The following is a 26,783-nucleotide window of genomic DNA, read 5'->3' on the forward strand; positions in this document are numbered from 1 at the left end:
CATTCAAAAGATCTTTAAGGAAGATTTTTTGCAGTTGCTCGAATTTTTTCAATGCTCGCGTATGCCTCGTATGTTCATATATGCCTCCAGTGAATCCCCTTTGATTTTCGTATTTCCCTATTACAGGCAATGAAAGTTTGTTTATGCTCCACCCACAGTTGCCGCCCGGTTAAATAACTGCTAGGTTTTTTCCTCGAAATTTCTCTAAGGCTTTGTTCCACCAAAGTACATCTTTATTCGTAGAGCGTTCCTTGACAGAACAGCTTTCGTAATAAATTTGTTGGATCAGGCTTCAAAGTTGCTTCAAGTTCTTACACGATTTTGTGCATCTTTCAAGCTGTTGACTCCAACTTTAAGGTTCAAATTATACTACTCCTAGTTTATTTTCCTGAAATCTCTTTTATAACTTTTTCAAATTATTGAATTCCTTCATAATCAAACATATGCCTTGATCCTACATTCCGATCGGGCCTGTTTCGATCAGAAAGCATGTGCTGAGTTCCGATCAACGTTTCGTTTTTCCAAAAATATGCCAAACGCCGGTACGTTGATGATCAATTACGATTGCGAACTACGCAATTTTCAGAACACAAATAAATCAAAATAAATATTTATAGTGGCAATGCTGGCATAACTATCACCATCGGAAAAGAAATCCCTCACTTAGGATATAGGTAGTAAACATTCAGCGCAACCAGTTAAATTTTTAAAATCTTTCTATTTCGAACGGATCTTTATTTCGTTCGATTTGTTTCGAACGGGTTGTTTTGCTTTTTTGATTTTGCTGGCGGCATAAAGAATACCATCCCTTTGGTGAATGACCAACTGGTTAAAACCACATTAAATAATAAAAAAAGAATACCATCCACTTTCCTTCGAAAAACCAAACCATTCATAAAGAATACGGGTGTGTATCTTTAGATAGTAAACATTTATCAGAAAACGGATCGGCAGGAAATCAGTTAAACGATGAAATTGAGTTGTCTTTTTAATATCGCGAAATGGGATGAGCCCACTAAATTCGGAATTCTTTCTACCGTACAAAACCACACTAGTTTCTGTACTTACTTCACGTTAAAGCAAGTAAAAAAATGATCACCAAAACAGTGCAACGAGAAACTGTATCCACTAACTTCACCTGCTGCCAGTAGCCTAGTGAAAAAGGAATGAATCGAACGAAATAAAACAAAAAAATGTATGCTTAACCGTATCAACAAGTACATTTACACTGTATTACATTAAATCATAACTATGTTTTAAATAAACTTTAAAAAGTGTGTGTTCGATTACTATTAAACTTGATCTTCTACATTCTTTTTTACCTACCCGCAGAGCGGGTAGTCCTTATCGTCTAGTGATAATAAGTAATTATCTTAAAAACCGAAAACTGCACGAAACAAAAAAAGCTTTCGAAATGATAGCTATATTGGCAAAATCTAAACGAAAAAAATATATGCGGCAAAATAAATATTTTGAGTACATGTTATCCGGCTTGTCCTAAATTAGGGCGAACACAAACAAAACACCTCGAGGCCGCGTACCGGATTCCAAAGTAGCTATCTGGCGCATAATGATCTTAATCAATAAGATGCCCACTTTCATCTCTGCCTAATGCTCCTACCTTTTTGCCGTTTGGGTTGTGTAAATTGATAGGAAGCTTTGCTTCGAGAAAATTTCGCGCCTTTCGCCTGTGCCACCAACTGCTAATTTCGTTTCGATGCTCACTATCACGATAAGAAATTGTTTTTTGTTTGTTTGTTTGCTCAAAACAAACCTAAGAAAATGGCACTCAATGACAACGCATTGAACAAAACAAATTGTTTCTGCTTGCAAAAACGTGATCGTTGCCTGGACAATTTTCTGTTGTGTCGTGTGTTTGGTGGTAGGAGCGTGCCTCCAGAGCTACTTTCTCGGCGATTTGCTAGTATCTTTTCCATTTTTTTTTGTTCTACACAGATTTGGATAATAATCATAATAGTAAAATCATTCCGTTGTGTTCCCTCGTCTCTTAATCTGTTATCAGTTTTAAGATGAATGTATGTGTGTTTTTCGTTTGCTATAACTTTTTAGATTTTAATCCTTTTTTTTGGAGAGTATACTCACTAGTTACCTTTAATTAGTTTTTTATCTTATAGAATATGTGTTGTTTTTTTTTTGTTTCTTTTTCTGAAGATTATTTTAGATTGATAATCATTTACTGATAGTGCTACTACTACTGCTATCGGTTTGATTATTTATTGTTTGTGTTGATACAGAAGTAGGGGCATCTAGCGAGCTATTATTACTACTGCTACTGCTAATAAGATTAGGTCCGTGCTGTGGCTGTTGGTGTGGTGGTAGCGGTAGTGGCAGTGTCGCCGTCGAGGACGCAACCGAGGAGGACGCTAGAGAAGAAGAAGAGGACGAAGACGATGAAGAAGAGGATGACGAAGACGATGATGACGACGACGCCGCTGAAGAAGCGCCAGAAGACAACACCGCAGATGACGGCAGGGACGCAACCGAAACGGATGAGGGCGGTGATGTTGACGATGACGGTGCAATTACGGCTGTGCCTGTGACCAATGCGACGCTGTTTGGTTGGGATGTCCCCGACACCCCGACACCGGCGGCAGCGGCAGCGGCGGCGGCTGCGGCAATTGCAGCATTGTAGTCTAGCTTGTAGACTGAGTTTCTCGTCACATCCTCCATAGAGGCTTCCTGACAATCTAGTCCGGTATGTTTTTGGGAACCGCAGTTAAAACAGGACATTGCGCAATACATTCCTGTTGGAGTAGTAGCGCTTGGCGGATGCGGGGGTGGTACCGCACCAATGGCGGCTGGTGGCGTATAAGCTGTGGGCACTTTCTGTTGTATTAGCGGAGGTTGTGGATGTGGTGATTGAATTTGCTGTTGGGTTGGTGGTGGCGGCTGGGAGGATGGAACTGACCGAATCGTTTGAAGGGTCTGTGTACTAGCAGCTACCGGCGCTGCAGCGTTTGGGGGCAGAAAAGTTATAGTTGCGCCTCCACCAACTTGGGCCGTGTACGGATAGAGGATCTCTCCATTGTGCTGCATCGTTGGATACGCAGCTGGCGGTCGGAATGCGGTTCCCGGCGGTAGACCTGTCGCCGTATGGGCTGAAATAAGAGGTCGTGTCGCAGCCAAATGCGCCGTATGATATGGATAGGGAGCAGTAAACTGAGGCTGCGAGCTCAAAACAATGTTTGTACCGCCGGCCGTTGGCGTCGGGGCTCCTAATAATACAGCGCTCGACACTACGCTATTGTTATTTCCATTGCTATTATTCATAGTATTGTTATTATTATTACTATTACTAATTAAATTTTGTGTAGCGGATGTTACCATTATGTCGTTACTACCGCCGACGAACTGCTGCTGCTGAGACTGAACCTGCTGCTGCGCTGCTGTCTGAGTATATATCACAGTACCAGTACCTAATTGCTGCGGCTTGTCCGGGCGACCATTGATCCTGCCCATGTTCGATGATCTGCTTCGGATCAGTCCGCTAACGTTGTTCGAAGGTGCCACATTCAAGCCTGGTGTCTCAGGAGGGGAAATGTCCCCAGCCGAGCTGCCTGAATCACTACTAGATTTCTGAGTCAGATCAATCAGACTTATGTTATTCAGCGCATAGGACAACCCCATTCCGGTGTTAGTGCCATGGAAGCCTGTTTGCTGCTGTTGCTGCTGTTGTTGTTGCTGCTGATGGGCCTGTTGTTGCTGCTGGTGATGATACTGAATCTGGTTGACGTAGCTCTGTTTGTTGGATTGACGAGGCAGAGTATTGTGACTGGGACGATAGCCATTCCGTAACTGCTGCAACTGGTTCAAAGCCATGGTTTGGTCAACGCCCAGCAGCACCGACTAAAAGAGATTAAGAATAAGAATAATTTAGTCAAACAAAGAACGAAAAACATTCCCATGTTTAAAATCTCTTTAATCAATAAAAAAAATTCCCATGTAGTTTCAAAAGGCACTTCGGAGTCGATTCTAGGTAAACACTAAACTAAAGTTGATGAAGTTCAACGAAATCTGTATCGGATTCCTTCCTAGCCAGTTCGCTTATTTTTTCATCGAAAACATTGATAAGTCAATTTTAAAAAGCGGAATAGAAATAAATACGTCCCAGTAATTCGCCTTATGATACTACTGCCTATAAATGTATTATAAAGAAACTGACCTCATCGACTGTTTTTAACTGCTGCTGCTGGGACTGTTGTTGAACCTCCCGTTCTCGGTGATCCTGCTGGTGCTGATGCTGACGCTGAGTTTGCTGTTGCTCCACTGGTGTTGGCTGTTGATTCCGACTGATACGATGCTGCACACTGCTGGCTGGGATTCTTGTCGGGCTTGCCGTACGACTGTGAATCGGCGACGATGGATTGCTCAGATGGGGCGAAGAAGATGGCGGTGGAAAAGACGTCTGTAAAGGAATAGTACCGGATAGCATAGTTCAAAAGTCCGTTCGACAGACAAGAATTGCAACGATTTTTTTTATTAATTCCAAATAACTAATAATGATCCTATATCAATTGTACACAATAAAGTGCGAGTAATATAACACAGGAAGTTAATCAACAGCTAAAACATTTTGTTTTTGTTGCTTGACATACACAGGCAATGTGTCACTGAACGTAAAGTTAGCGAAGTATTGGATCGCAACCGTAGGAAAACTACGAGAATAGCTGGTAAAGTATTAAGTAGCATGATATACACTCACATCTAGTCCCACCTGGAACAGCGGATTACGTAAAGTCCAGTGCGGCGGTACAGTCGACGGTGGTGGCATAGTAAAGTCCTGAGGTATCTGCATCTGCATCTGCTGTAGGCCTTCAACTGTCATATGTGTCGGCATGCTACCATCACCGGGAATCATCTAAAATGAAAACAACATCAAATATTACACATAAATCAATCCAAATTACATGTCAACAACTACAATTACAACTATGCACTGCAAAACCTGATAGTTTGTTTAAACGAACGCACAAGCTGCGATAGCTTCATTGAACAGACCTAACCTATGCAGCACAGACAGTTACTCACACAGTTATACAGGTGCAAACATCAGTGTAAACAGATTTTTATCAATCAGCGTTAAATTTCTGAATGAAAAGAGAAAAACAGCGCTAATAAAGCGATCGCTTAGTGTTCTTACTGCCTCGCGTCTACAAATTGTTACTCGAGGCGGATAACCAAATAGACCGTACAATTTATTTGCAACAAATCCAACATGTAACCAGATCCACGAAGAAGTTTAAGAGGAAGTAATTTATATATTCCTAGTTTGTTTTCAAATGTTCTAGTTCATAGCAGAATCATTGTGAATTCCTTTTCAAAGATTATTTCACACATTTGATCGACGCCTTTTCACGCTCACAATCTATTTATATAAAACTAAAAGTCAGCTAAAACAAGCATACTGCAAGTTTAGTTTAAATATATGTCAACCTTACGTTATTCTGTAACGTGGAAACGTCCTCGACCTAGACACTACAGGTCAGACGCGCAACCGAACGGAATCGAATGGAATTCGCACAATGCGCAGCCACGATAATTGCAACCGCTGCTGCTGCTGCCATCAACATCATACTACAAGTATCGTGTCGCCTCGGTTGCGGTCGTCGCCTTTACGCTTACGGATGCAACCATTAATAAAATCTTGCTCTTACACTACCCATACACTTTGCACGCCTTACCGGTTTAGTGTTGTTGTACCATAACCACATCCCAACGCAAGCTAAGCGACGGTGACTGGAATTAAAAATTCACAATACGCGAAAGCACATCGGGATGACTCATTCGTCGGCTACTGTGGAAGAGTTCAATTTATTGTTCCCGTTGCTCTACCCAAGCATATTCACACAGAAAAGAGACGACAACCGTAGGATTGAGAAAATTATATTTGTTCAGAACATGTTCATCGTTATGTATTCGGAGAATATTAAGCCTACTTGCAGTTCCATTTGTTTGATCATAGGCTCAATGTTATACGTTTCAGTCCACTCTAACTGTTGCAAACGAGTTTCAAATAAAAACTCTTATTTCTTCCATGATTGCTCAAGAACTTTAATTTTTAGTTAAGTAAGTTTTTCGAAAAGTGAATAACCGAAACTAACCAAAGCTGGTTGAAGTAATACCAAATTCGTGTTTCATATCAATCCGATTAGCTGTCAATGCGTTTGCAAACGAAGCTAAAATTTAGTTGCTCGGTTTTCATCATAAAACACAGTTTCAAACCGCCTAGCATACGGCGGTATTCGGTTTCAGCAGCGACACGAGAGCAAGTATAAAGAAAATTGCACATTGCGAAACTGCCACAAACTTTAGAATGGAGCAAACCTTTACCTTAATCTAGGCAAAGATTATTCACATTAAGTTTTTTCACTAGTCTCTAAGATAGTTTATTTTTGTTACCATTTCAATTACTTCCGCAATTGATTCTAATTTCAATAGTTATTCGTAAAAATCCAAAATAAAAGTTAGGGATGCGACTAAGTTCCCGCTGTTTATCCATAGATGGCTCCAGTAGTAACTCCAACCACTACTTCACCAACCCCATAAACTTCGCAGATGACTTTGATATCATAACCAGAAGCTTTACGATAGCGGGTATAAAAAGGAAGGCAACTAGACAAAAGCGCCGAACATAGCTATAGCCATCCTAAGCCCCTACCTAACACCTCCACGGCGCCATAGCTGGAAAAACTTCAATTTCTATAATTGAGTAGCTAAACTAGGAAATGCGGGGTCGTGTGGTTTTCAGTTCCTAACCATCCAATTGTAGATTTGGGCAATCATTCAACTACACGACTCTATATAGGTATCCTTTGATATAAGGCGCTATATCCTTAGCCAATTTCAGCAGCTTTTTCTAAATGGCATTAGTTCATATCTGAGGGTCCGGAGTATAACTTAACCTTCATTAGCAAAGATAAATAAATCATTATTTATACGGGAAGCATTCGGTACGGGAGGTCCACGCTTTTTTCCTTCCCTTTGATTTCAAAGAGTTTAATGGAATTAGGTGTTATTTCTGCTTCCACTTGATTCCTTGGAATTCTCTGTGCGGTATTTGCCGCACAGTTGGCCTGGCCTGGTCGAAAACCAAATACATGAAAGGAAGAGGCTCAGAGGGGGCACGAACTAGAAGCGGTAGATGTGTTCGTGTATTTGCAAAGGTAATGCTGTGCACCAGGGTCCGTGTTATTTATTTTGAACTATTGAAACCAGCACTAGCGAACGGCGTCAAATTCAACTGATACAATTGAGCCAAGCATGTACAAAAATTAATCACAATACAAGCAGAGGCACAAAAAAGTGATTCTACAACATGACAACGCTGTTCCTCACGTTACCAAACGCGTAAAAAGCTTAAGCCCTATAATATAATATATGGCAATGAGGTGATACACTGCACCAGTTGGACTGTCAGAGTGCGTGCCAATCGAACCAAATGGCTTCCACTCCAACTTGAATTTTAAAATAAAAACAAAGCTTGTATTCAATGTATTGTTAAAATTTTCGGGCTGCTGGTTCAGTTATTGAGTAGCAGTGTTGCTAAAACTGTAGAATTTTTGATTGCCATACTTTACATTATAGGGCTTTATTAAAACCTGCTTGGAAACACTCAAATGGGAAGTTCTACCCCACCCGGCTTATTTCCCAGACAATACCGCGATTCGATAGTATTTGTTTCGTTCGATTAGTTTGGTACATGGTTTGTTTGGTCAGCTCTCAACAGTTCCGCTCATATGACTTTTAGCGTAGCAGTATTCAAGCTCAGACGGAAATATAGGAAAAAGTTTCAGCTACTGTTTTACCTGACTCACTGCGAATATGCGTATTATTGAAATAAAACGTTACCATACGTTTTATTCGTTTATAACGCATATGCAGTTAATATCGATAACAAACGAAGTTGTGCTTTTGTTATTGCATTTAATTTGTAAAAAGTTCATGAATAACAATTCATTTTCACAATACAATTATTGCGTACTACTGGCACATGAAATATAACGTTTAAGTACGTTATTTTAGCGATCAAAATTAACGATATTTTCGAGACAAGGGCGATATTTTTCGAAACCTTTCGAGCCAACACGATCCCGCGAATACAACGCATAGGGGAACTGTGGATAAAATGAACAGGGGTGGTAAAATGAACAGGCAGCCAAATTCCCAGTAAACCGATTAAAATCTGTTCAAGATCAATAGGTATCTTCCCCTAGAAGTATTCCAAGCTGTTTGAGACAATATGTGATGATCATAACCTTTCCAATGTGAAAAAAATTGAAAAAGTAAAAAATATTTGCAGAAATCTGACGCTGATGGTAATTTCCACTATTAGTAAATAAGCTATTTTGGCGAAACAAATTAAATTTCGACTATTGGTATCATTTAGTGTTGTTTGCTCATCACTATCCTGCGGATCTGTCGAAAATTCCAAATATTTTTATCAACTGTTTGTTTATAATAAACATTTGAAAACAATTGGTGTTTTGGGGGTAAAATGAACACCTCACTATGGGGGCAAAATGAACAGTGTGTATAATGATATTTTATTTTCCATTTATCAGCAGCCACGAAATAATTTCAATTCAAGCAATAAAAATGATCGAGTCTCTCGAAAAATGACAGAAAATGACAGAGTGCTGGAAAATCATGTGAGTTAAAAGTCAAGCATTGTATGAACGTGGCGAAGATACATTATGTTAACTTTGTGGAGTCCCATTTTAATTCCAACAGCTCTGTTGAATATCTACGGCTTATGTAGAACAATGATAAAGTAAAATAATGTTTAATTTATCCAAATTGCATGTTAACTGTAGTTTTCTATGACATGTTCATTTTCCCCTCACTGCATGTTCATTTTACCCACACGAAAATAGTCAGGTTCGAATGTGACGGTTTCGAAAAAAAGAAATTTTTCATGACAAATCGTTCTTTTTCAACCATCTTTATATATTGCTACGTGGAATATGAATCCAGCTTTCAATTCATATAGTGCGTTCAGCATTTGGTTGGTTCCTGGGGGAGAAAATGGCGAAATTGCTAAGGGTGTTCATTTTACCCCCAGTTCCCCTATTCGCAGTGAGTCAGGTAACACAGTAGTGATAAGCAATATTTTAAATAATTCATTTACAACCATTTCTTTACAGCAAAACTGTATTTCCAAGAAAAAAATAGCGAAAACGTCGTTGCGCACCTAAACCTAAACTATTACGAAGTAAAATACAAGAATCATAATAGTGGAATTGAATGGAAAAAAATTTTGCTTACATATATTTGAGATTTCACTAAGACGCTCAAGAATAACTCTTTTGATTTTGTTTTCTAATGCCTATACTGCCAAAAATCGTCGAAAACCAATTTTACAATCATTTCGCTGAGTCGACTGAATGGACTGATAAAATCTCCAATTTATGACCAACATTAATCAACAACCAAACATCAAATGATATCATATCATTAGTCACAAGTGTGGAATAGTGAGAAATACAGAAAATGCTTGGAAAACCTTGCACGTTTTTACGCATTATCCGCGAACCACGACAGGGCCTGAGGGAGAAGTTTGGACCGACTTCAATTTTAATTGGGTCACATTAGAGCTCGGTTCAATGCGCAAATCCTCCAGCTTGGGCAAAGAGAAACGATCTACGAACCTAGTAAGCGTTGCCTCAATGGCCCCCCTTTAGCTAATTTTCCGCCCTTTCCTCATCACCTCTTGTACCACTCGGTTTGGTACTAAAACACCTTTGATTTCGTCAGTACATTCTAATAATTAAAGCTTGATCTCACTATAAAGGTCAAGACAACAAAACATGAGGTTGATCTATCATACAGAAGGTCATGGCGAACCAAATGCGCTTCATGAAATGTATGGTTTATCAGGTTTTACGGCATGAAATATAGTAACTGCTTATTTGATTTCAACCAGCATCGATCTTTATTATCAACAAGTCCTACAAGAATCTGGGATTCATTACGTACATCGCTAACGACTTTCACGACGTGTATTGTCTCAAAGATCCCTATTGCGCATTAGTCCGCTCCAACTTTAAGTATAATTTAGAATCCCTACTATCAAATCAGAGCCGAATCGAGCCAGAACAGCGTAGATTTGTTCGTTTTGCTCTTTGGAGACTTCCGAAGAATGGCTCCTTACAACTACTAAGCTGTCAACAATGCTGCAGACTTATCGACCTGAGTCCACCGCACATTCGTCGTGATGTAAACAGAGCGATAGTTTGCGGACTTCGCAAGCAGACTGTCCGTCAATACTGGAAAACCTCGACATACATGTCCGAGATCACACGTTGTACAATCACCCCGTACCGCATGTGTGAATAGTATTACACATATGGGTATGGACATTGTTATGATAGCCGTATAGAAAAGAATTAGAAACATTGTGTTCTGGTTGGGGGCCGATGGTTCTGGACGGCCTTGGGTTCGAGCATGGACTTGAAATTGGATTTCAACTTGAACTTTGATTTAGTTTGGACTCAGACTTAGATGTGGACACAGCCTTAGTAAGGCAGACTGGTCGACCTTCATTCTTCTATGCACCACATGATGTAGTAGAATGTACCTTGTAAGAGTGTCTCTCAGCCACGCTATCTATCACCGAATTGCCGAATAGATCGAGAAGGAACACCTAACGACGAGATAAGACGTTTTTAGGTTGTGAAGTACTAAATGTTCCATTCTTGCCAAAATGTTACCTTCCTGTAATAAAATTCTACTACATGTGAACGTTTGCTGCGATCATGATTGAAAATCTTCCTTCAAGTTGGGAAATGATAAGGAAAATGTGACAAGAATTTACACTTTCTTACCTATTATTGATTTTTTCTATTAATCAATCGAAATACGATTTTCTTCCTTGCGAATCAACTCGTTGAATTTCTGATTGAAGAAAGACAGCAAACGTTAAGAAATAAAATAGGTTTGTACCCCGAAAATTTGCCCATTTTTTAACTTTTTTGATTTTTGCCTTCGCCCAGTTAGCTTGGAGGTACGATGCTGGTCACACAAGCCAGTCGTCGTATGCTTGCCTAGATAAAGTCAGCAGAATCGTAGCACTAGCCCCATAATTGTCCTGACCCTAAAAGCCAGCGGTCTGTCGATAAAGAAGGGTCAAATCTTAGAAAAACGTAAAGCCCAAAGCTTTGCTTTTTATCGAAGACTACAGAACTTAAGACAGGGCATAGTAGATGACTCACATATACACAGCAAAGAACGATATTGCTAACGCCATATTTTATCTTCAGGGGGGACCCTACTCGGAAAAGTCGGAAAAATCGAATTTTATTTTTTTGCATTTTCAACAAGGTTATACCTGGAAAATAAAAAGAAAACTTCTCCAATTTAATTCTACTATGTATATTTTATTCTTGACAGATACGTATTTCGCCTACGACTTGCAGGCTTCCTCAGTGTCTGTTTTCGAACTGTTCGAAGTTCTAGGCGAAATACGTATCTGTCATGTATAAAATATACATAGTAGAATTAAATTGGAAAAGTTTTCGTTTCATTTATTTTCCAGGTTTTGTATTCTACCAAGACGCTCCAAAAACTTCAGTCAAGGTTATACCTTTAGACATTTCATTCCAAAAGGATTTTTGATATCTGATTTTGTTGAAAAGTTACAGCAAAAACTGTAGGGTCACCTCAATAGAAGTGTATCGCTGTATGAAACTTTAACACGTTTTTTTTGCGAAACCATATTTTTTCAGCTGACGGTACGTGTAACTCAGAATCTAGTGGTCCGATTTGGCTGAAATTTTTTTCCAGTATGTAAAAATGAATTATCTAAATTGTTACGTAGTCGCTTTTTATTACCTCGATTCTTTAATTTTTTAATTAATTCAACAAAATACCTTTAAGAGATGCCCGGTTTCGAAATATGCACGCTCTCTTAACGAAGATGCTTGAAGACCAAATTTTAGATGTAACCAAAAGTTGGCAGCCATAGGATATATTGAAACCAAGATCAGAACCACAATTGACACATTCCACGCGCTTGTACACCAAGAAATCGGTATTTAAAACTGCTTATTTCAACCCATATTTTACTGGATATGAACCAGTGATTATTGAACTACAAAAACAACGTAGTTCTCAACACAATCAACATACAGAACGTTTAATAATTAGCACATTGAAGTGTACACATATTAAAACATGGTGGAAAAAGCGGAATTTCTGTGATGGTGTACCGTTACGAAATTATACTTGTTGTACCTACCTAAATAACAATCTGAATCAAAAAGTAAATACTACGTTAGAAAGTACATTTAACAGACATAATTTAAAACTTGTTTAATAACTTAGTCACAAACATATTTTTTGCTGGCGGGAGCAAAATGTCAATGAAAGTCGGGTCCTCGTCGTAACGGGACACGCTGGAAAGTGTCAATTGTGCTCTATAATAACCAAGGTCTGTCGAAAAGACCATCTTTCGTCAAAATAAAATCAGCAAACAAGACACTTTGAGCTTGACTTGAAAAATAAATCATAATTGAACAAAGTAGATCTTCAATAATAAAGAAAACAACTGCTGTGACACATAAAAAATCGTCCCCCGAATTGAATGCGTATAACTGCAAAAATATCGCTCTATTTTATGTCAGATGTTGCTTTTCATCTAATCGGGTATGAAATGGGAAAGGCAAACAAGAAAGCGACCAATATACTCTTGCCATCTCAAGCCTCTACCTAGCGCCTCCACGGGGCCATACCACGGGGCCAACTGCGATTTTGGGCAGACGGCTGAGCCACACGGCCAGGTAAGCCAAATGTATGATTCTAATAATTTGTTTTGTTTTAGCTCATCAAGCACCTCCTACTGTACAGTGAAAACTTTAGCCGAGGCAAGTTAACTAATGCACATGGATATCAGAGTGAAAAATTAAATTGATAATTGGATATTAGATGCACTGATGGACTCTTAAATGACGTAATTATATTTTATTCGACGGATTGCTAGTGAGATTGTTCTATTTTTGTCCATATATGCTTCATTTATTTTATTTTTACGCTTATTTATTCATATTATATATATATATTCAACTCGTATATTACTGGGTGCATGAACACCTAGGAAGATTGCGTAAGTTTTACGCTTCCTCATAAATTAGGTGTTCAGCAAACGTACCCATTTCTACAATCGTAAGGACATGGCCAGGTGTACGGTGTACTTACGGGTACACCATATCAGTATGTACGGTTGTCTATGCTATGCTATGCTATGTTGGTTTTCATCTAATCAAAATATAAAATTAACTTCACACATACCTGTGCCAACGCCGGCTGCGGAAAACCCGGGATCGGAATCGGACCTTGCTGGGGTGGCATTGGAATTTGCATTTGAATCTGTTGCTGCGGTTGTTGATGTGGAGCAGGATGTTGTGGTTGTTGTTGCTGCTGCTGTTGAGAAGGGGGCGGTATTCCTAGCGGCGTTCCCGCACTAGGTGGGGGAGTCGAAGTCGCTAAATTTTCCGTCTCTTGCTGGCCCGTCGGTTTCAATTCACAAGTCTTAAGGTTATTGAAAATATCTGCACATTTCATGCGTTGTTCAAACGAGAAAACAGGATGGTTTGTGGCCATTGTGTATACCAGCAACAGTTCCTGCAAAACTTCTTCGTCGAAGAGCCTCGCAAAGTCTCTGGTGCCCCAGCCTTCAAGCGTTTTGAATAATTCATTAACGCAGGTATGATTACACGCTCTTATGAGTGCCAGAAAGAGGGCCATTTTTCGTCGATTTTTCCGATCCGTGGGTTCTCCGCTTTGGCAGGATGCGATATCCGAAATGAACTCCATCGGATTATTCACTCGAAGTTCGATTCCACGCAATTCCGGAGCATCACGTCTACCAAGTTCTTCCAGGCAAGTCCCCAGGAAGCGTAATTCGAATGGAAGGCACATGTTGAGTAAGGTGCACATCGTATCTATCCGGTTATAGCTCTGTAACTCTTTGAACCAGTTTACGACTTCGTCCTTTGTATTAATCATTTCCAGCAGTACATTTGATGACAACCGGGCCAAAGGGGCTTTGTTCTGTATTTCTTGTTACTACAGCTGTTGTCGTTCTTGGTATTTTAAACCAAAATTACTTCAAGCACTGTTTGGGTCAACAGGATCCTTGCGTTATCAAATTTCAAGATTTCAACGGCTCTTGGCTGCCTTTTTCTCGGCTTTTTGGTGCCGCATACGGACTAGTAATCCGCACAAACACATTCGAATGCTTAAGCACACCAAGTAGCATACACCGTCATTCAAATGCGAAAAAATTAAGCAGTTTGCAGTTTTCTCGTTTTCCGACTTATACTCGCTAATTTGCAGAGTCAAACATTAAATTACAAAGCGGTGTATGAAAAATAAGCTTTTTTTAATTGAATTTATTAATTCGAAAGTGCAAAAGTAGTGTAAAATAAAAGTTATAAAAACTTTTCTTTATCTCACTTCGACTGCAAGATGATCGCGTTTTCTGTTCGTTTTCTTTTTGTTCTGCCAGCAAGGTTGACTTCTTTTTTTTAGGGGTGCTCCGCGAACTCTTTTTCTTACACTCTTTCTGTACTGTCAGTCAGAAATTTTCTGCTGCTTCCTCCTTCACATCCAATGCCGTTGCTGTTGCACCTACGGCTGAACACTATACTTGACAGTAAAAAATGAAAATTTTTCACAAACTCCCGTTAAAGGAGTTCCTTATTATTCTGTCAAGAACGCACTTCGTAAAATCTCCGTTTTCTTAAAATAGCCTTTGGAAATAACATTCGCAAAGTGAAAAATGCATGCAAATCGCGGCACTTTATTTTACTACTGCTGCTAGCCAAGATTTACACTTCCTGCGCCACCATCATACACTATCCGAAGAGAAAGAGGAAGATGGTAGAAAAAAACGGGAAAACACTTTCGGCTGCATACACGCACTGGAACTACGACAGATCTGATCGAAGGCAAAGAAAATTACTATGTGGAATAATAAACCAACTTTTCTCTACTTCTGATTGAAGATATTTTACTACACAACAAATGCGATTACAAATCGCACGATTAATCGTCCAGGGCAATATAATTTTCCTTCCTTTTGCTGCTGCTGCTCTGGCTCTTACGCTTCTCTTCGTTTTCTTCTTCTGACTTTGATACCTTTTTGGTACCGATCAAGAACCATAAATCGAAATGGTTGGTTTGTACACTCGCTTGACTAAAAACTATGATGCAGAATTTTTTTGAACCAAGCGGTAAAGCGCGCGCGACAGCACTTCATGTGACAGTCGGTAACGCTTCGTTTGACAACTGAAAATGCAAAGTAGATCAAATGCAGGTACGTTGCTTCATTTTTTTAAAGCTTGGTGTGAAGCAAGGGCATGGTGTGTTGCTAGCTCTTTCTCATGTAGGAGTGAAGAGAGCAACTGATCAAATGGTGCTTGGTAAAGGGGAATTCCCAGCAAATTTTTTGGTTCCTGTCAAAACTAACATTTTGATACAGCAAAGTTTCGTTAATTGGTGGTTCGTTAATTCAAGAGCAACATTTCAAATAGGCCGAAGTCAAAACTGCCAGTTTCGAGAAAATCGATGTTGAAACTTGAGCATCATTTTTTAACTCCTTATTTGATATAAACAGTGTTGCTTAGAATTGAATGTCACATTATGACGCAAAAACATAATAGTTTAATGTGTAATGCAACAACCAGCAGAAAAAACATTGATTTACTTTGTAATTAGCAAAAATATGCGTTTGGCCGTTTTCGGAGATCATTCGGTAATACGACTTTTTCATAAGGCTGATTTGATTATCAATTGTTGATGGGGCCTTTGACATGAGGCTTTTATTTACTGTCAGTGGTGATATGATTTTGGTATTGGGCCGTTTTTTAGACAGCTTTTCGCGTTTGGCCTTTTTTTTATCACGTTGTTTTGAAGCGCAATGGCTAGAAAAGGTTAAAAATTCGTAACTGGGACAGCTTACTGGATCAGCTTTATTATTTCTACTAGAAAAGTTGGGGTTTAATTTCGGAAAATCTGCCACCGTTGAACAGGTTTGTGAAGCGGAACGTGTTACCCGTGAGGTGCGGCAGTGCGGCAGTCGCTATTGGTAGTGTGAAGCAGCAGCAGTTCATTCATTTAGCATTTCTAACTCACCACAGCGTGCAAGTGCATCACGCCTTGGCAGTTCAGCGATAGTAAATGTCTCGGGCGCGCAACTAACGAACTCTGTCCGGTTCCTCCACAGGTGATATATATATACAGCGAAATAGCTTTTTTCGTGTAAGCCGAAAAGCCGAAGCCAAGCCGAAAAGTAATTTAAATTTTTGTTGCCGCGCAGGCTTAAATACTAAACATGTCGTGTCTGTGAATGACCGTGTTATTTATGCAGGTAGCATCGTATTGTTTTTTTCGGTCGTCCGTCGAGTCTCTCGCGCAATTGTACAGCGGGGATCATCTTCGCAGCAGCAGCAAGCAGCAGAAATCCCACAACAAAAATAGGGCCGAATGCAAAACAAAACACAAACTGCGTATAGGCTTTTTCATACAGAAGGGCCGAAGCACAAAATGAAAACTTTGTTGCCAGTTTTCACATAAGGCTTTTTCAAATTTGCTTTTTAAGAGTCATAAAGTTTTCAAATCGCTATGATGTTTGGTATTATTATAGATACTTATAAAAGCTTTAAATATAACCAAAAAACCAGTTTTTTATATTTTGCACTTGGGCCCTATTGAAATGTTGCTCTTGAATTGGGCGGTTCGTTAATTGGGTGTTCGCTAATTGGGCTATATGACAACTTGAATGTCAAAATTGTATGGAATTTTCGAGTTTAGAAATTTCTAACAACTGTCAGTCGGCCCAATTAGCGAATCAGCTGGAGTGCAATCGTGGCCCAATTAACGAATTCAGGCTGTACTTGATACCTATGCGTGGGACATCCAAAATGTATGAATTTGACAGCCACTTCACCCCGTAGGTGTGAAGTCGTCTCGCATAAGTTTGGCTTACCTATATCTGTTGCCTACAGGCAAACAGCATATATAGTTTTCATCGAGATTCATGCGCACTTAATTGGTTTCGACGAACCGAAAATGAGTTACTTTGTCATTTCTTTAGTCAGTTTCTTTACTTTTTCGACTTGGACACCATTTTTTCAAACTTCAATAACTTTTCACTGAACGTTCAAAACTTCACCAGGTTTCCAATAGATATACAGTGAAGGATCAAAACGCAATATCGTCGATATAGCATAAAAATATTGTTTTTAATGATTTACTAGCTATTTTCTTCACACATAAAATTACATCGGTTAGCGTATCTGGTATTTTTTTTTTGTTTTGCTTATAAATTTGACAGCTGCGCTGCTAGAAATCTGCAGTTTAATTTAAAAGTGTTCATTCAGTCTATAAAAACATTTTCCATCAAAGATTTGCTTCAAAGATTTGATTCCGTCTTTCCTGCAGTGTCCGTCTTTACCGTCCTTCCCCTATACGCACTTAATCCACAGACGAACAGACATAACACTCGTTTTCCATTCTTCGCACCAATTAAATCGTCATTTTAAATTTGGGCATAGTTGGGAATATCTTCGTTTTGGTCAAACTGGCGATTTTTAACGAAAGAGGGGGAATACCCCATAAAAATACTTGCTAGTTCAAGGGATACTCAGAGTATCCTGTTGCTGATTGATACAGCCTGAATTCGTTAATTGGGCCACGACTGCACTCTAGCTGATTCGCTAATTGGGCCGACTGACAGTTGTTAGAAATTTCTAAACTCGAAAATTCCATACAATTTTGACATTCAAGTTGTCACATAGCCCAATTAGCGAACACCCAATTAACGAACCGCCCAATTAACGAACCACCAATTAACGAAACTTTGCTGTATTTGGGAATGTCGATCATAGATGGTTCAAGCAAAATGTGAGGTACGATATTTTTTGTTGATTTTTCTTCCAAGAGTTATGTCTGTTTGTCTGTGCTTAATCTCTTCGGTAATTTTTCGTACAGTTTTGGAATTGTAAATCATAACAATTTGTAAAATTACTGATGCTTATTAGGCTGTGAACCATTTCGCGAAACTTTTAACTTTTTAGTTAAAAATTGACAGTTCGATGGTTATTTCTCCTCGAGTGGTTAAAATCAGTTCAGAATGCGAACCTAGAGTGACTATATACAGAGTGGCGACATGTCATCCCAAAAGTATGCAATGCTCTAGCAATGCTTATTTTCTTCCTCTTTCCTACATACGCGTTGGATTGGTAGTCTGCTCGATTGGAATGACACTAACAGATAATTATCATTCCAATTTTGACATTGTCGCTACTCTATATATAGTCACTCTATGCGTACCATTTCATATTTGACAGATTGATAGTTATTTTACACAATGAGAGCATATATAAGGTGAGGATGGAGATATGTTTCTATAACAGCGAATTTATTTATTCAGTCCAGGTTGGAATTGAATGAATTTTTGGTGTTCATTTGCTCTTATTTGATAGATAAAATTAATCTCATTTCATTTCGGGTTGAATAAAAAAAATTATTATATGTCAAACATTGTTGAAAAAAAAATTCAAGGAAAAATCAATGAAACACATCGAAGCTCTTTCCTCACCTCTGGCATATCTCATTGGCTCTCAGAAGCGAACCATCGAACTGTCAAAACAGGTGACGTCACGAATGAACGCAAATACATCCATTTGACATTCACTCGTGGTTTATTTACTATTTGTTAGGCAAACACGATATGCATAAATTAAACTTAAACCTTTTAAAAGCGTATTGGCCTTGCCAGCATTGAAAGAGATTTCGTAGGCTGCTCGCACTTACAGGAAATCTCCTGCCGAACTGTCAGCGCGTGAGTGTTGACAAAAGCAAAAATACTTCCCTTTCTTTTTTTCTAACGCAAAACCCTGAACAATATCAGCAACGCTGGCAAGGTCAATTGTTCAACAGAGTCACCCACCACATTACTCAGAATGAATGGCAGTTTTTGTGCTTTTCTGACTTGCCGTTAAGGCCTTATAAGCAATATACATCCCACAGTCCAAGTCCATGTAAACAAACCACTGACAGACGTCAAAAAAGCGAGGTTATGCTCGCCCGTGCAAAACATTATTTTCAAAAAACCTTCGAACTGCCAAATTTTAACCAAAAAGTTAAAAATCTCGCAAAATGGTTCACAGCCTTAGTAATTGTTATGATTTAATGAGTAAAGCAAACCTCTGAGATTTTTGTAAATCTAAAAGCTATGATATTTTTGACAAAGTTGGTTGCATTGATATTTACTACATCTTTACTGAACACATTAAACCTGTATCTCGAATACGTGAGAAAATAAATTTCCAAACTTTCTTTTAAGGGGATTAATCACATAACGGTTCCTGTCAAAAGAAGGAGTTTTTAATACTCACGTTTCGGCGTAATCTCACGCGATCACATATTTCGCTGATTGGGCCACTGTGCGATGGGCTGATAGATTACAGCAATTCTCGCAATTATTCTGTTACCCTTGTTACTTGGGTGATTCTATTCTTTTGTATACAATCAATCTACTCCCTCCCAGAAACATCGTCATCGCGAACAGATTAATTACCCTACTTTAACAGTTATGCACTTTCCTATGCCTAAGACGTATTTGATTGGATTATAATTACAACGCTAACATTAATAAAAAGGAAATAGTCAGCTTGGCTTTTATTACCCGCATAGATTATATGGCCACAATTTATATTTTTATATCAGATAGTCTAATTTTCTATTTATGTATCATATATTGTAGTACCGTTCATATTTGAAAATAATTTGAATACTTTTCCTTTAAAGGGGCAATTTACATACATTGATAATGTTGCTAATTCCAACATAATGTAGACAAAATGAGCTTTATTGCAAACCAAAAATGTGTATCCTGCAAGTTACATTGTTGAACATGGTAATTAATTCTTATATAGGTATTATCATTTCATTATACGCCCAGGTGAGTAGAGACAAACCATTTAGAAACCATCATCGTCTTCTTCGGCCATTTCCTTAGCAAGTTCGAGGTCTTGTTGTTCTCGTTCGCGTCGCTCTTCTGCACTTTCAAGCTCCTTGCCGTAGGACTTCGGCGGATAACGCATAGCCTTAACGCTTTGATTATGCAAATCAAGACAAAAACTGATTCTTTGATGAAATGCCAATTGAGGCTCACGTGTCGAATAAATATCAGTACTCTCCTTGCTACGCATGTAGCCCTTTTCCGGATCAAGAGTTGCTTCGATAACACCGTCACGAATGGCCTTTGCAACAATAAACTCGGCGTCCTCCGGGGAATCCAAACCTAGCTTTAGCGCAATATCTTGAGGACTTATACGACTGTAGGACAGGCCAATAGAACGAATAGCAGTTTTAATAACGTTGTGGCGCAGACGAATAATTAGAGTAAATGTGTGATCCTGACGAAATTGATCGCCGAAATTTTCAAGGACCTCTCCGAAACGCTGCAGATTTCCAAGGCGCACTGCTTGCGTGAGTTGAAAGTAGGGCCCAAGAGAACGGCGCAGAGCAGCCTGTCTGAAAATTTGTCGCTCCGGTATATCACCTAACAAAAGCTCCACCACGATAACTAGCTTCTGAACAGTCTGGCGAAAGCCAACTGCTGCATGTTGGGGAGCTTTGCGTAATGCTTGAACAAGATGTTTATGAGCTGCACTGTAATCAAGTTTAGCACCCTTGATACGTCCCAGATAATACAAGAAACGAGCCCATTCGTTATTACTAGCGGTTTCCGGAAATACAGATTTGTTTACTAGCTTGTCCGCTTGGTCATATAATGAATAATGTAAATAGTTTCTGAGCAAGCAATTGATTAAAACTGCTTGCCCTTCAAAATCGTTACGCAGGGTGGCAGTTCGCAATCTAGAATGAAGAAAGCCACGAATACTCTCTAATTCTCCGTTCAATTCAGCAACTCTAGAATGGTAGAAGTAGCTTTTTGCCGCTACCAAATCCAATGTTCTTCTATTCTGTCCAACAATTTTCGACATTAAATCCTGTGAACATTTTGAAGCTTTTTCAAGTTCCTTTTTATCAAGTAATCTTACTAACAACAACAAATGAAAGTAAGCATCCACTTCTGGTATCGGACTCTTGATGGCGGCGCGCGGCCTGGGAAGTTCGGGTTCCTGAGTTCCATCCGGATATTCTTCTATGTATGTTAATACGCCATCCCTTTCAGCTCCGGCCGGATACAACTGCACCACCAGCGATCGAACTACTACCAAACTTAATTTTCTTCTTGTATTTGGCAAGGATCGTAGCACTCGAAGTATAAATCTCGGTTCCTTATTGGTCACGGCTTTGTCAATTTGCCGAGTGTGTTCGCGAATCTCTTGAATGTTCATCAGTTCCGCGTCTTTTTTCGTTGCTTCGATGTCTTCTGCACTCTCCATTTCAACATCCTGTATAGCAGGTTCTGAGCTCTGGACCACCATTTTTACTTTTTTTGACTATTAAATTGGTAAAATGGAATTGGAATCGTCGCCTCGGCACGTTATTGTTCGAAAATTCTGCAAATTCTGCTTTGCAATGATTATGATTACCAAAATGGTTTACCTGTCAAAAGCGTTATTGTCGAGTCATGGATATTCGTGCAGTTTGGAAAAGCTTTGGACGAGGGGTTGTTGGGTTGTCATCTATATAAGTTTTTTCCACTGCTCATACACAGAAAAATAATAATACCCAACTTTACGTATTTTCCACTTACATGCACTTTGTACAAACAAGGACATTTGAAGATAGAATTAACAAAAGGTCGAATGTCGCAAGCGTAAACAAACCGAGTGAGAGTTGAATTTCCTATGCTGGTCCAGCAAAAAATAACTCTCACCCGTTTTGTTTACATTTGCGACATTCGCCCTTTTGTTAATTCTATCTAGATTTAATAGAAATTGCTGTGTGCTGACATTTCTCTTTAGGCCCCGTACAGAGTAAACGCGACACGACTTCGCTCTCATGTTTCTAAATGCACAGTCCTGCTTCGGGCGAAAAAGGGCTGCGCGTATAACTACAGCAAGAAATGTCGCGTCGCGTCGCATGTCGCTTGCACTCTAGCGGTACCCTTTAGGCTGTGAACCATTTCGCGAAATTTTTAACTTTTTGGTAAAAATTTGACTGTTCGATAGTTTTCCGAGAATAACCCTGTTCGGGAGCATGGTTAGTTTTAACCAGGCGGCTGATATGACGTCACATTTTCGTTGCTCACATGAAAAAGGCGGCAAACGCAAAGCGATTTCACAAAACGAATTTAACTAACCATTTTCACAATTTCATGTATTTCGCATCAATTGTCTGCCTGTCATTGGTTATGTGATGCTAAAACCATGGCTAAAATCAAACTAAAACTAACAAAATTTAACAATTTACACATCCGACTCGGTTGTCAGCTTGAGCCCATCTATGAAGCTGTCAGCTTGGGCCCGCTCTATGTTGGCTACGTTTTTTTTGTACAGGTTGGTATTGGAAGTGTCATTCCCGTGGTTTTAACCAAGTTCTGAGAGCCAATGAGATATGTACAGGTGAGGAAGAGAGCTTCGACAAGTTTCACTGATTTTTCGTTAGATTTTTTTTTTTACATTGGTATGGATGCTTATCGCATTATAAATTTGTTCAAACAACCCGGGTTGAAATGAGATGAATTTTATCTATCAAATAAAAGCAAATGAACATAAAAAATTCCTCCGATTTTAACTCGGACAGAAAAAACAATATTTTCATCCTCACCTTATATGCTCTCATTGAGCAAAAAAACTATCAATACCTCAAATCTAGATAGAATTAACAAAAGGGCGAATGTCGCAAATGTAAACAAAACGAGTGAGAGTTAATTTTTGCTGGGCCAGCATAGGAAAATCAACTCTCACTCGGTTTGTTTACGCTTGCGACATTCGCCCTTTTGTTAGTCCTATCTTCAAATATGAAATGGTTCACATTCTGAACTGATTTTAACCACTCAAGGAGAAATAACTATCGAACTGTCAAATTTTAACCAAAAAGCTAAAAATTTCGCGAAATGGTTCACAGCCTTACGCACACTTCGCCGCGTATACGAATACGCGGTTTGTATTCATCGTGTATTTTTTTTGTCATTGCGAAATCGTTTTGCGATGCACACAAACCACCAATGCAGTCACACATTAGCAACCCTTAGAAAGAGGATATATAGGGTAACCAACGAATTTTGGACCCCATCAGCAGCTGTACATAATTTGGACACTTGCAACCAAATCAAATGGAAGTGTCCAAATTACGTACAGCTGCTGATGGGAACCAAAACAGGTCAATTACCTATCTGCCCGAAGAAAGTTTTACATTAAATTTTGTAATAAAAACAATGCCTCTACCAATTTTTATTGCGGACATTGAAATTTATGCTATACCTTTAGTAAAACTGTAACAAATTTAAATTTTTATTTCCTTTTCTATGAAATGGAATTGGCCGATTGTAAACCATTCCCCAGAAACCCATTTCCCAGAATCCTATTCCCCAGAAAATCATTCCCCAGAAAGCACCATTTCCCAGAAAATCATTCCCCCGAATGTACCATTTCCCAGAATGTACCATTCCCCAGAAAGACCCTCCCCAGAACGAACCATTCCCTAGAAAACCATTCCCCAGAAAACCATTCCCCAGAAAGTTCGAAATAAAATAGACGGGACGCAAAATTAGAAAAAGAATACGTTTCACCGTGTCCGCAATACCCCGAACTCCACATACCCGAATGTAACACCAACGGATTGAAGTTTCTATAACAGCGGCTTTGCCGATTAATAATTTCAGACTGTAAATTATTGCGAGGAGAATGGCTAGGATTGTAACTAGAGGTCAGTAAACCTAGGAAAACGAGGTGTTTAAGTATATGCTGTCTTTACTCGCATCCGCTCGTTCGGACTAAACTAAGGGTTAACACCTATTAGTCAGTAAGCCTAGGAAAACGCCCGTACCTAAATAGAGGTGATTTCTGCGGGGGGCTGCCCCCCCCGCAGTGGCCGGCGCTTCCGACGGCGGGTCGCCGGCGAACACTCGCGGCCTGCGGCCGTCTCGCCCTAAATCATCTATAATCCGACGGGAAGCAGGGGTTTCATGCAATCGATTCCCGAGTTACGCTTATTACCGAATTAGTAGCAAGCGTCGCCTAGATGATTCAGGGCGAGACGGTCGTAGGCCGCGAGTGTTCGCCGGGGACCCGCCGTCGGAAGCGCCGGCCACTGCCGAGGGGCCGCCCCCCCGCAGAAACCACCTCTATTTAGGAGCGGGCGTTTTCCTAGGCTTACTGACTAGTAGAGGTTATCCTTTAGTTAAGTCCGAACGAGCGGCAGCGAGTAAGGACAGCATATATCAAATTTAAGATTGAATATTGTCTACAACACTGTCGAAATTTTCCAGCTGCAACAGAATAAATGCTTGTATATTACTCCATCATAAAATATTACTTTGCGACAGCATAATTGAGCTTTGGGAAACTGTTAATTGTTATTTTCAAAGATATTTTGTTTTAGAAACAGAGTTTTAAAAAACTTGTTCAAAAGCCTAATTAATATAATCCGGAAATAATTTTTCTTATGTACAAAAATTATACTAAAAGAAGTAAGAAACTCAAAGTTTTTCGTCTGTTCCCCAATTAAAATAATAGAAGCAATATTATGTTATATGTTCAGTATCTGTAGCTCGACCAGCACGTTAAGTTATATGTTATCCCGACAGTCTCGTTCATTTTTTAATCTTTTCAACCTTATTTGTTTTTCAGTTTTTTGATTTTCAGTTTATCAAATTTCGCAGTTATCGAATTTGTATCGTTAAATTGGACGAATACCTGTTCTAAAATGCTGCTCTATGAAAGTAGTACCTCATTTACATTTACATTTACAAAAATAAAGTTTTTCGGGAAATTAATATTGGAGAAATTGGTTTTCAGGAAACTACTAGTTTCGTGGAAACTGATGTTTATGACAGATCAATTCGATATTTTTGATCAAATTTCCATTATTTCACATTGCACATACAAAGAATAAAAAAATATTCCACAAGTATTTTTTCAAGAAAGTATTTTAACGAACGTTCGTCAGTTTTTAAATAAGAGATAGAAATACCATTTCCGATTTGTGATACAATAGAAAAAGTGATAGCATACTAATTTCATGCCGTAAAGAGAGATAGATAACCTTTGTAGTTGATTGTGCATTGTGTGTCGTCGCAAACATTGTCATTTCGCTATTGAACTTCAAAGATGAGTGAGCACGTGAGTGAACGTTTTTACGGTTTCGAAGAAGATGTTGGTGAAAATTCGACAGGTCTACAAGTGCTTAAATGTGGACCAAAAGGCTTAAAATTAATACATAACGGCTTTATATATCATAAAGATAAGCAGGTTAGTTATATTCTACTAACATTAAGATATATTAATATGTCGAATAGCACGCTGTCTAAGCTAATCACGATCCTTTCAGGTGGATCGCAAGTTCTACTGGCAGTGCTAGCTACGCAGAGAACAACCCAAGGAAAATAAATGTCCAGGACGAGCTAGGACCGAAAAAAAACACAAATGATTGTAGTAGATAAGCGAGGTATTAATAAAAGTTGGCATCCGCAAAATATGTATGCCCGCTATATACTTCGAGTCACAGGTCTCAAGCGTACATACGCACACAGGCAGACGGCAGCCTTTCCAGATAGGAAAGAGTGGAAACCGATCAAATATGATATGCGAGAATAAATTGCGTGAGTCGTAGCTTTCGCATTGGCGGTATTGAGCGAACTCTTGTCCACTTATAGAGCTGCGCGTGTGTGAGCGTGACTGAGGACTTGCGCAAGTTGGTTTTGCCTCGAGCGCTCTTTGGCGGGAGCCGATCCCGACTTCACACATACAATATCGATGGAAGCCAGTAACGTATTGCCATCAATAAAGATGGCTTGTCCGATTACTGAATATTCTCTAACGATGTTATTGGCGGGAGAGAAATTGTATGAGCGGAAGAGAATCGGTCGGTATCGTTGGTTCTTCGGAGCGTTCGGGGAACGGGTGATTAAGAGAAGCAATTCGGCTTTGAGTTAGAAGAGCAGCTAAAGGTTGCTAACATTTAAAAAGGGAGACGATTCTCATTCTGTTGGCTAAGTTTGCATTGAATGCACGTATTTCTCGTGGGTGAAATTATATTTCGAAAATGGCTACGAAACGGGTTGATAAGCACGACAATGATCAGCATTTTCTACTAGCTACAACGAGCCATAATCACCTGCCCGATGCGTTGAGTGCTGACTCCGCAAAATATCGAGCTTCTTTGAAGCGTAAGGCCAACAAAGGTACCGAAAATCCTGAAAAAATCAGGCGGTTTTGTGCGCCACAGTTTCCAGTAGAGGTAAAACCACGTGATTTTTATATATTTGATGCAATCTTGCATGCAAGTAACCGAAATCCGAACTTGATTCTTCCACGCATGTGACTAAAATCATGCACATTTTAACCAAGTGAGCCTAAAGGTCTCATCTTTAATAGCTATTACTTTTTTAATGGGTGATATTACATGCTTTCTAAACTGAACGGTATCCACGTTTTCGCGTGCGTAATGGCGCCTAGTTGGTACAACCTTCGGAAGGTACAACAGAACTATGAAGCACACGTGAGCAAAGTTGCCAAAAGCAGATAAACGTTTTCGAAAAGTGTACCCACTAGCCGCCATTAGACGCGCAAAAAAGTGGATATGGTGGATCAAGTTGTGCTATCATGTTTGTTCCTCATCGC

The 26,783-nt window shown here is 39.3% G+C and overlaps 2 protein-coding genes across 2 annotated transcripts; both read right to left on the reverse strand.

Annotated features, from left to right (window-relative positions):
* Window positions 1-1,217: 1,217 nt before the first annotated feature.
* Window positions 1,218-15,095, reverse strand: LOC128741243 (rho GTPase-activating protein gacF). The gene is made up of 4 exons (XM_053836904.1): window positions 13,306-15,095; window positions 4,724-4,879; window positions 4,184-4,426; window positions 1,218-3,867 (listed from the first exon to the last, which is right to left on the reverse strand). The coding sequence occupies exons 1-4, from the start codon at window positions 14,020-14,022 to the stop codon at window positions 2,191-2,193; spliced, it is 2,793 nt and encodes a 930-aa protein (XP_053692879.1). The 5' UTR covers window positions 14,023-15,095; the 3' UTR covers window positions 1,218-2,190.
* A 4,783-nt stretch (window positions 15,096-19,878) lies between these two features.
* On the reverse strand, window positions 19,879-21,584 carry LOC128742413 (probable 26S proteasome non-ATPase regulatory subunit 3). Its single transcript, XM_053838768.1, has one exon. The coding sequence runs from the start codon at window positions 21,477-21,479 to the stop codon at window positions 20,004-20,006; it is 1,476 nt and encodes a 491-aa protein (XP_053694743.1). The 5' UTR covers window positions 21,480-21,584; the 3' UTR covers window positions 19,879-20,003.
* Window positions 21,585-26,783: the final 5,199 nt, after the last annotated feature.

This window comes from Sabethes cyaneus, chromosome 3, assembly GCF_943734655.1.
Source record: "Sabethes cyaneus chromosome 3, idSabCyanKW18_F2, whole genome shotgun sequence".
NCBI classification, from domain to species: Eukaryota; Metazoa; Arthropoda; class Insecta; order Diptera; family Culicidae; genus Sabethes; species Sabethes cyaneus.

What these genes read in the sequence shown, in the direction of transcription:
- LOC128741243 (XM_053836904.1), bottom strand. Translation starts at nt 14,022, where the DNA reads ATGATTAATACAAAGGACGAAGTCGTAAACTGGTTCAAAGAGTTACAG. An exon ending in TGTTCCAGGTGGGACTAGAT is followed by an intron (nt 4,427 to 4,723) that starts GTGAGTGTATAT and finishes ATTCCTTTACAG; the next exon opens with ACGTCTTTTCCACCGCCATC. An exon ending in AGTTAAAAACAGTCGATGAG is followed by an intron (nt 3,868 to 4,183) that starts GTCAGTTTCTTT and finishes AATCTCTTTTAG; the next exon opens with TCGGTGCTGCTGGGCGTTGA.
- LOC128742413 (XM_053838768.1), bottom strand. Translation starts at nt 21,479, where the DNA reads ATGGTGGTCCAGAGCTCAGAACCTGCTATACAGGATGTTGAAATGGAG.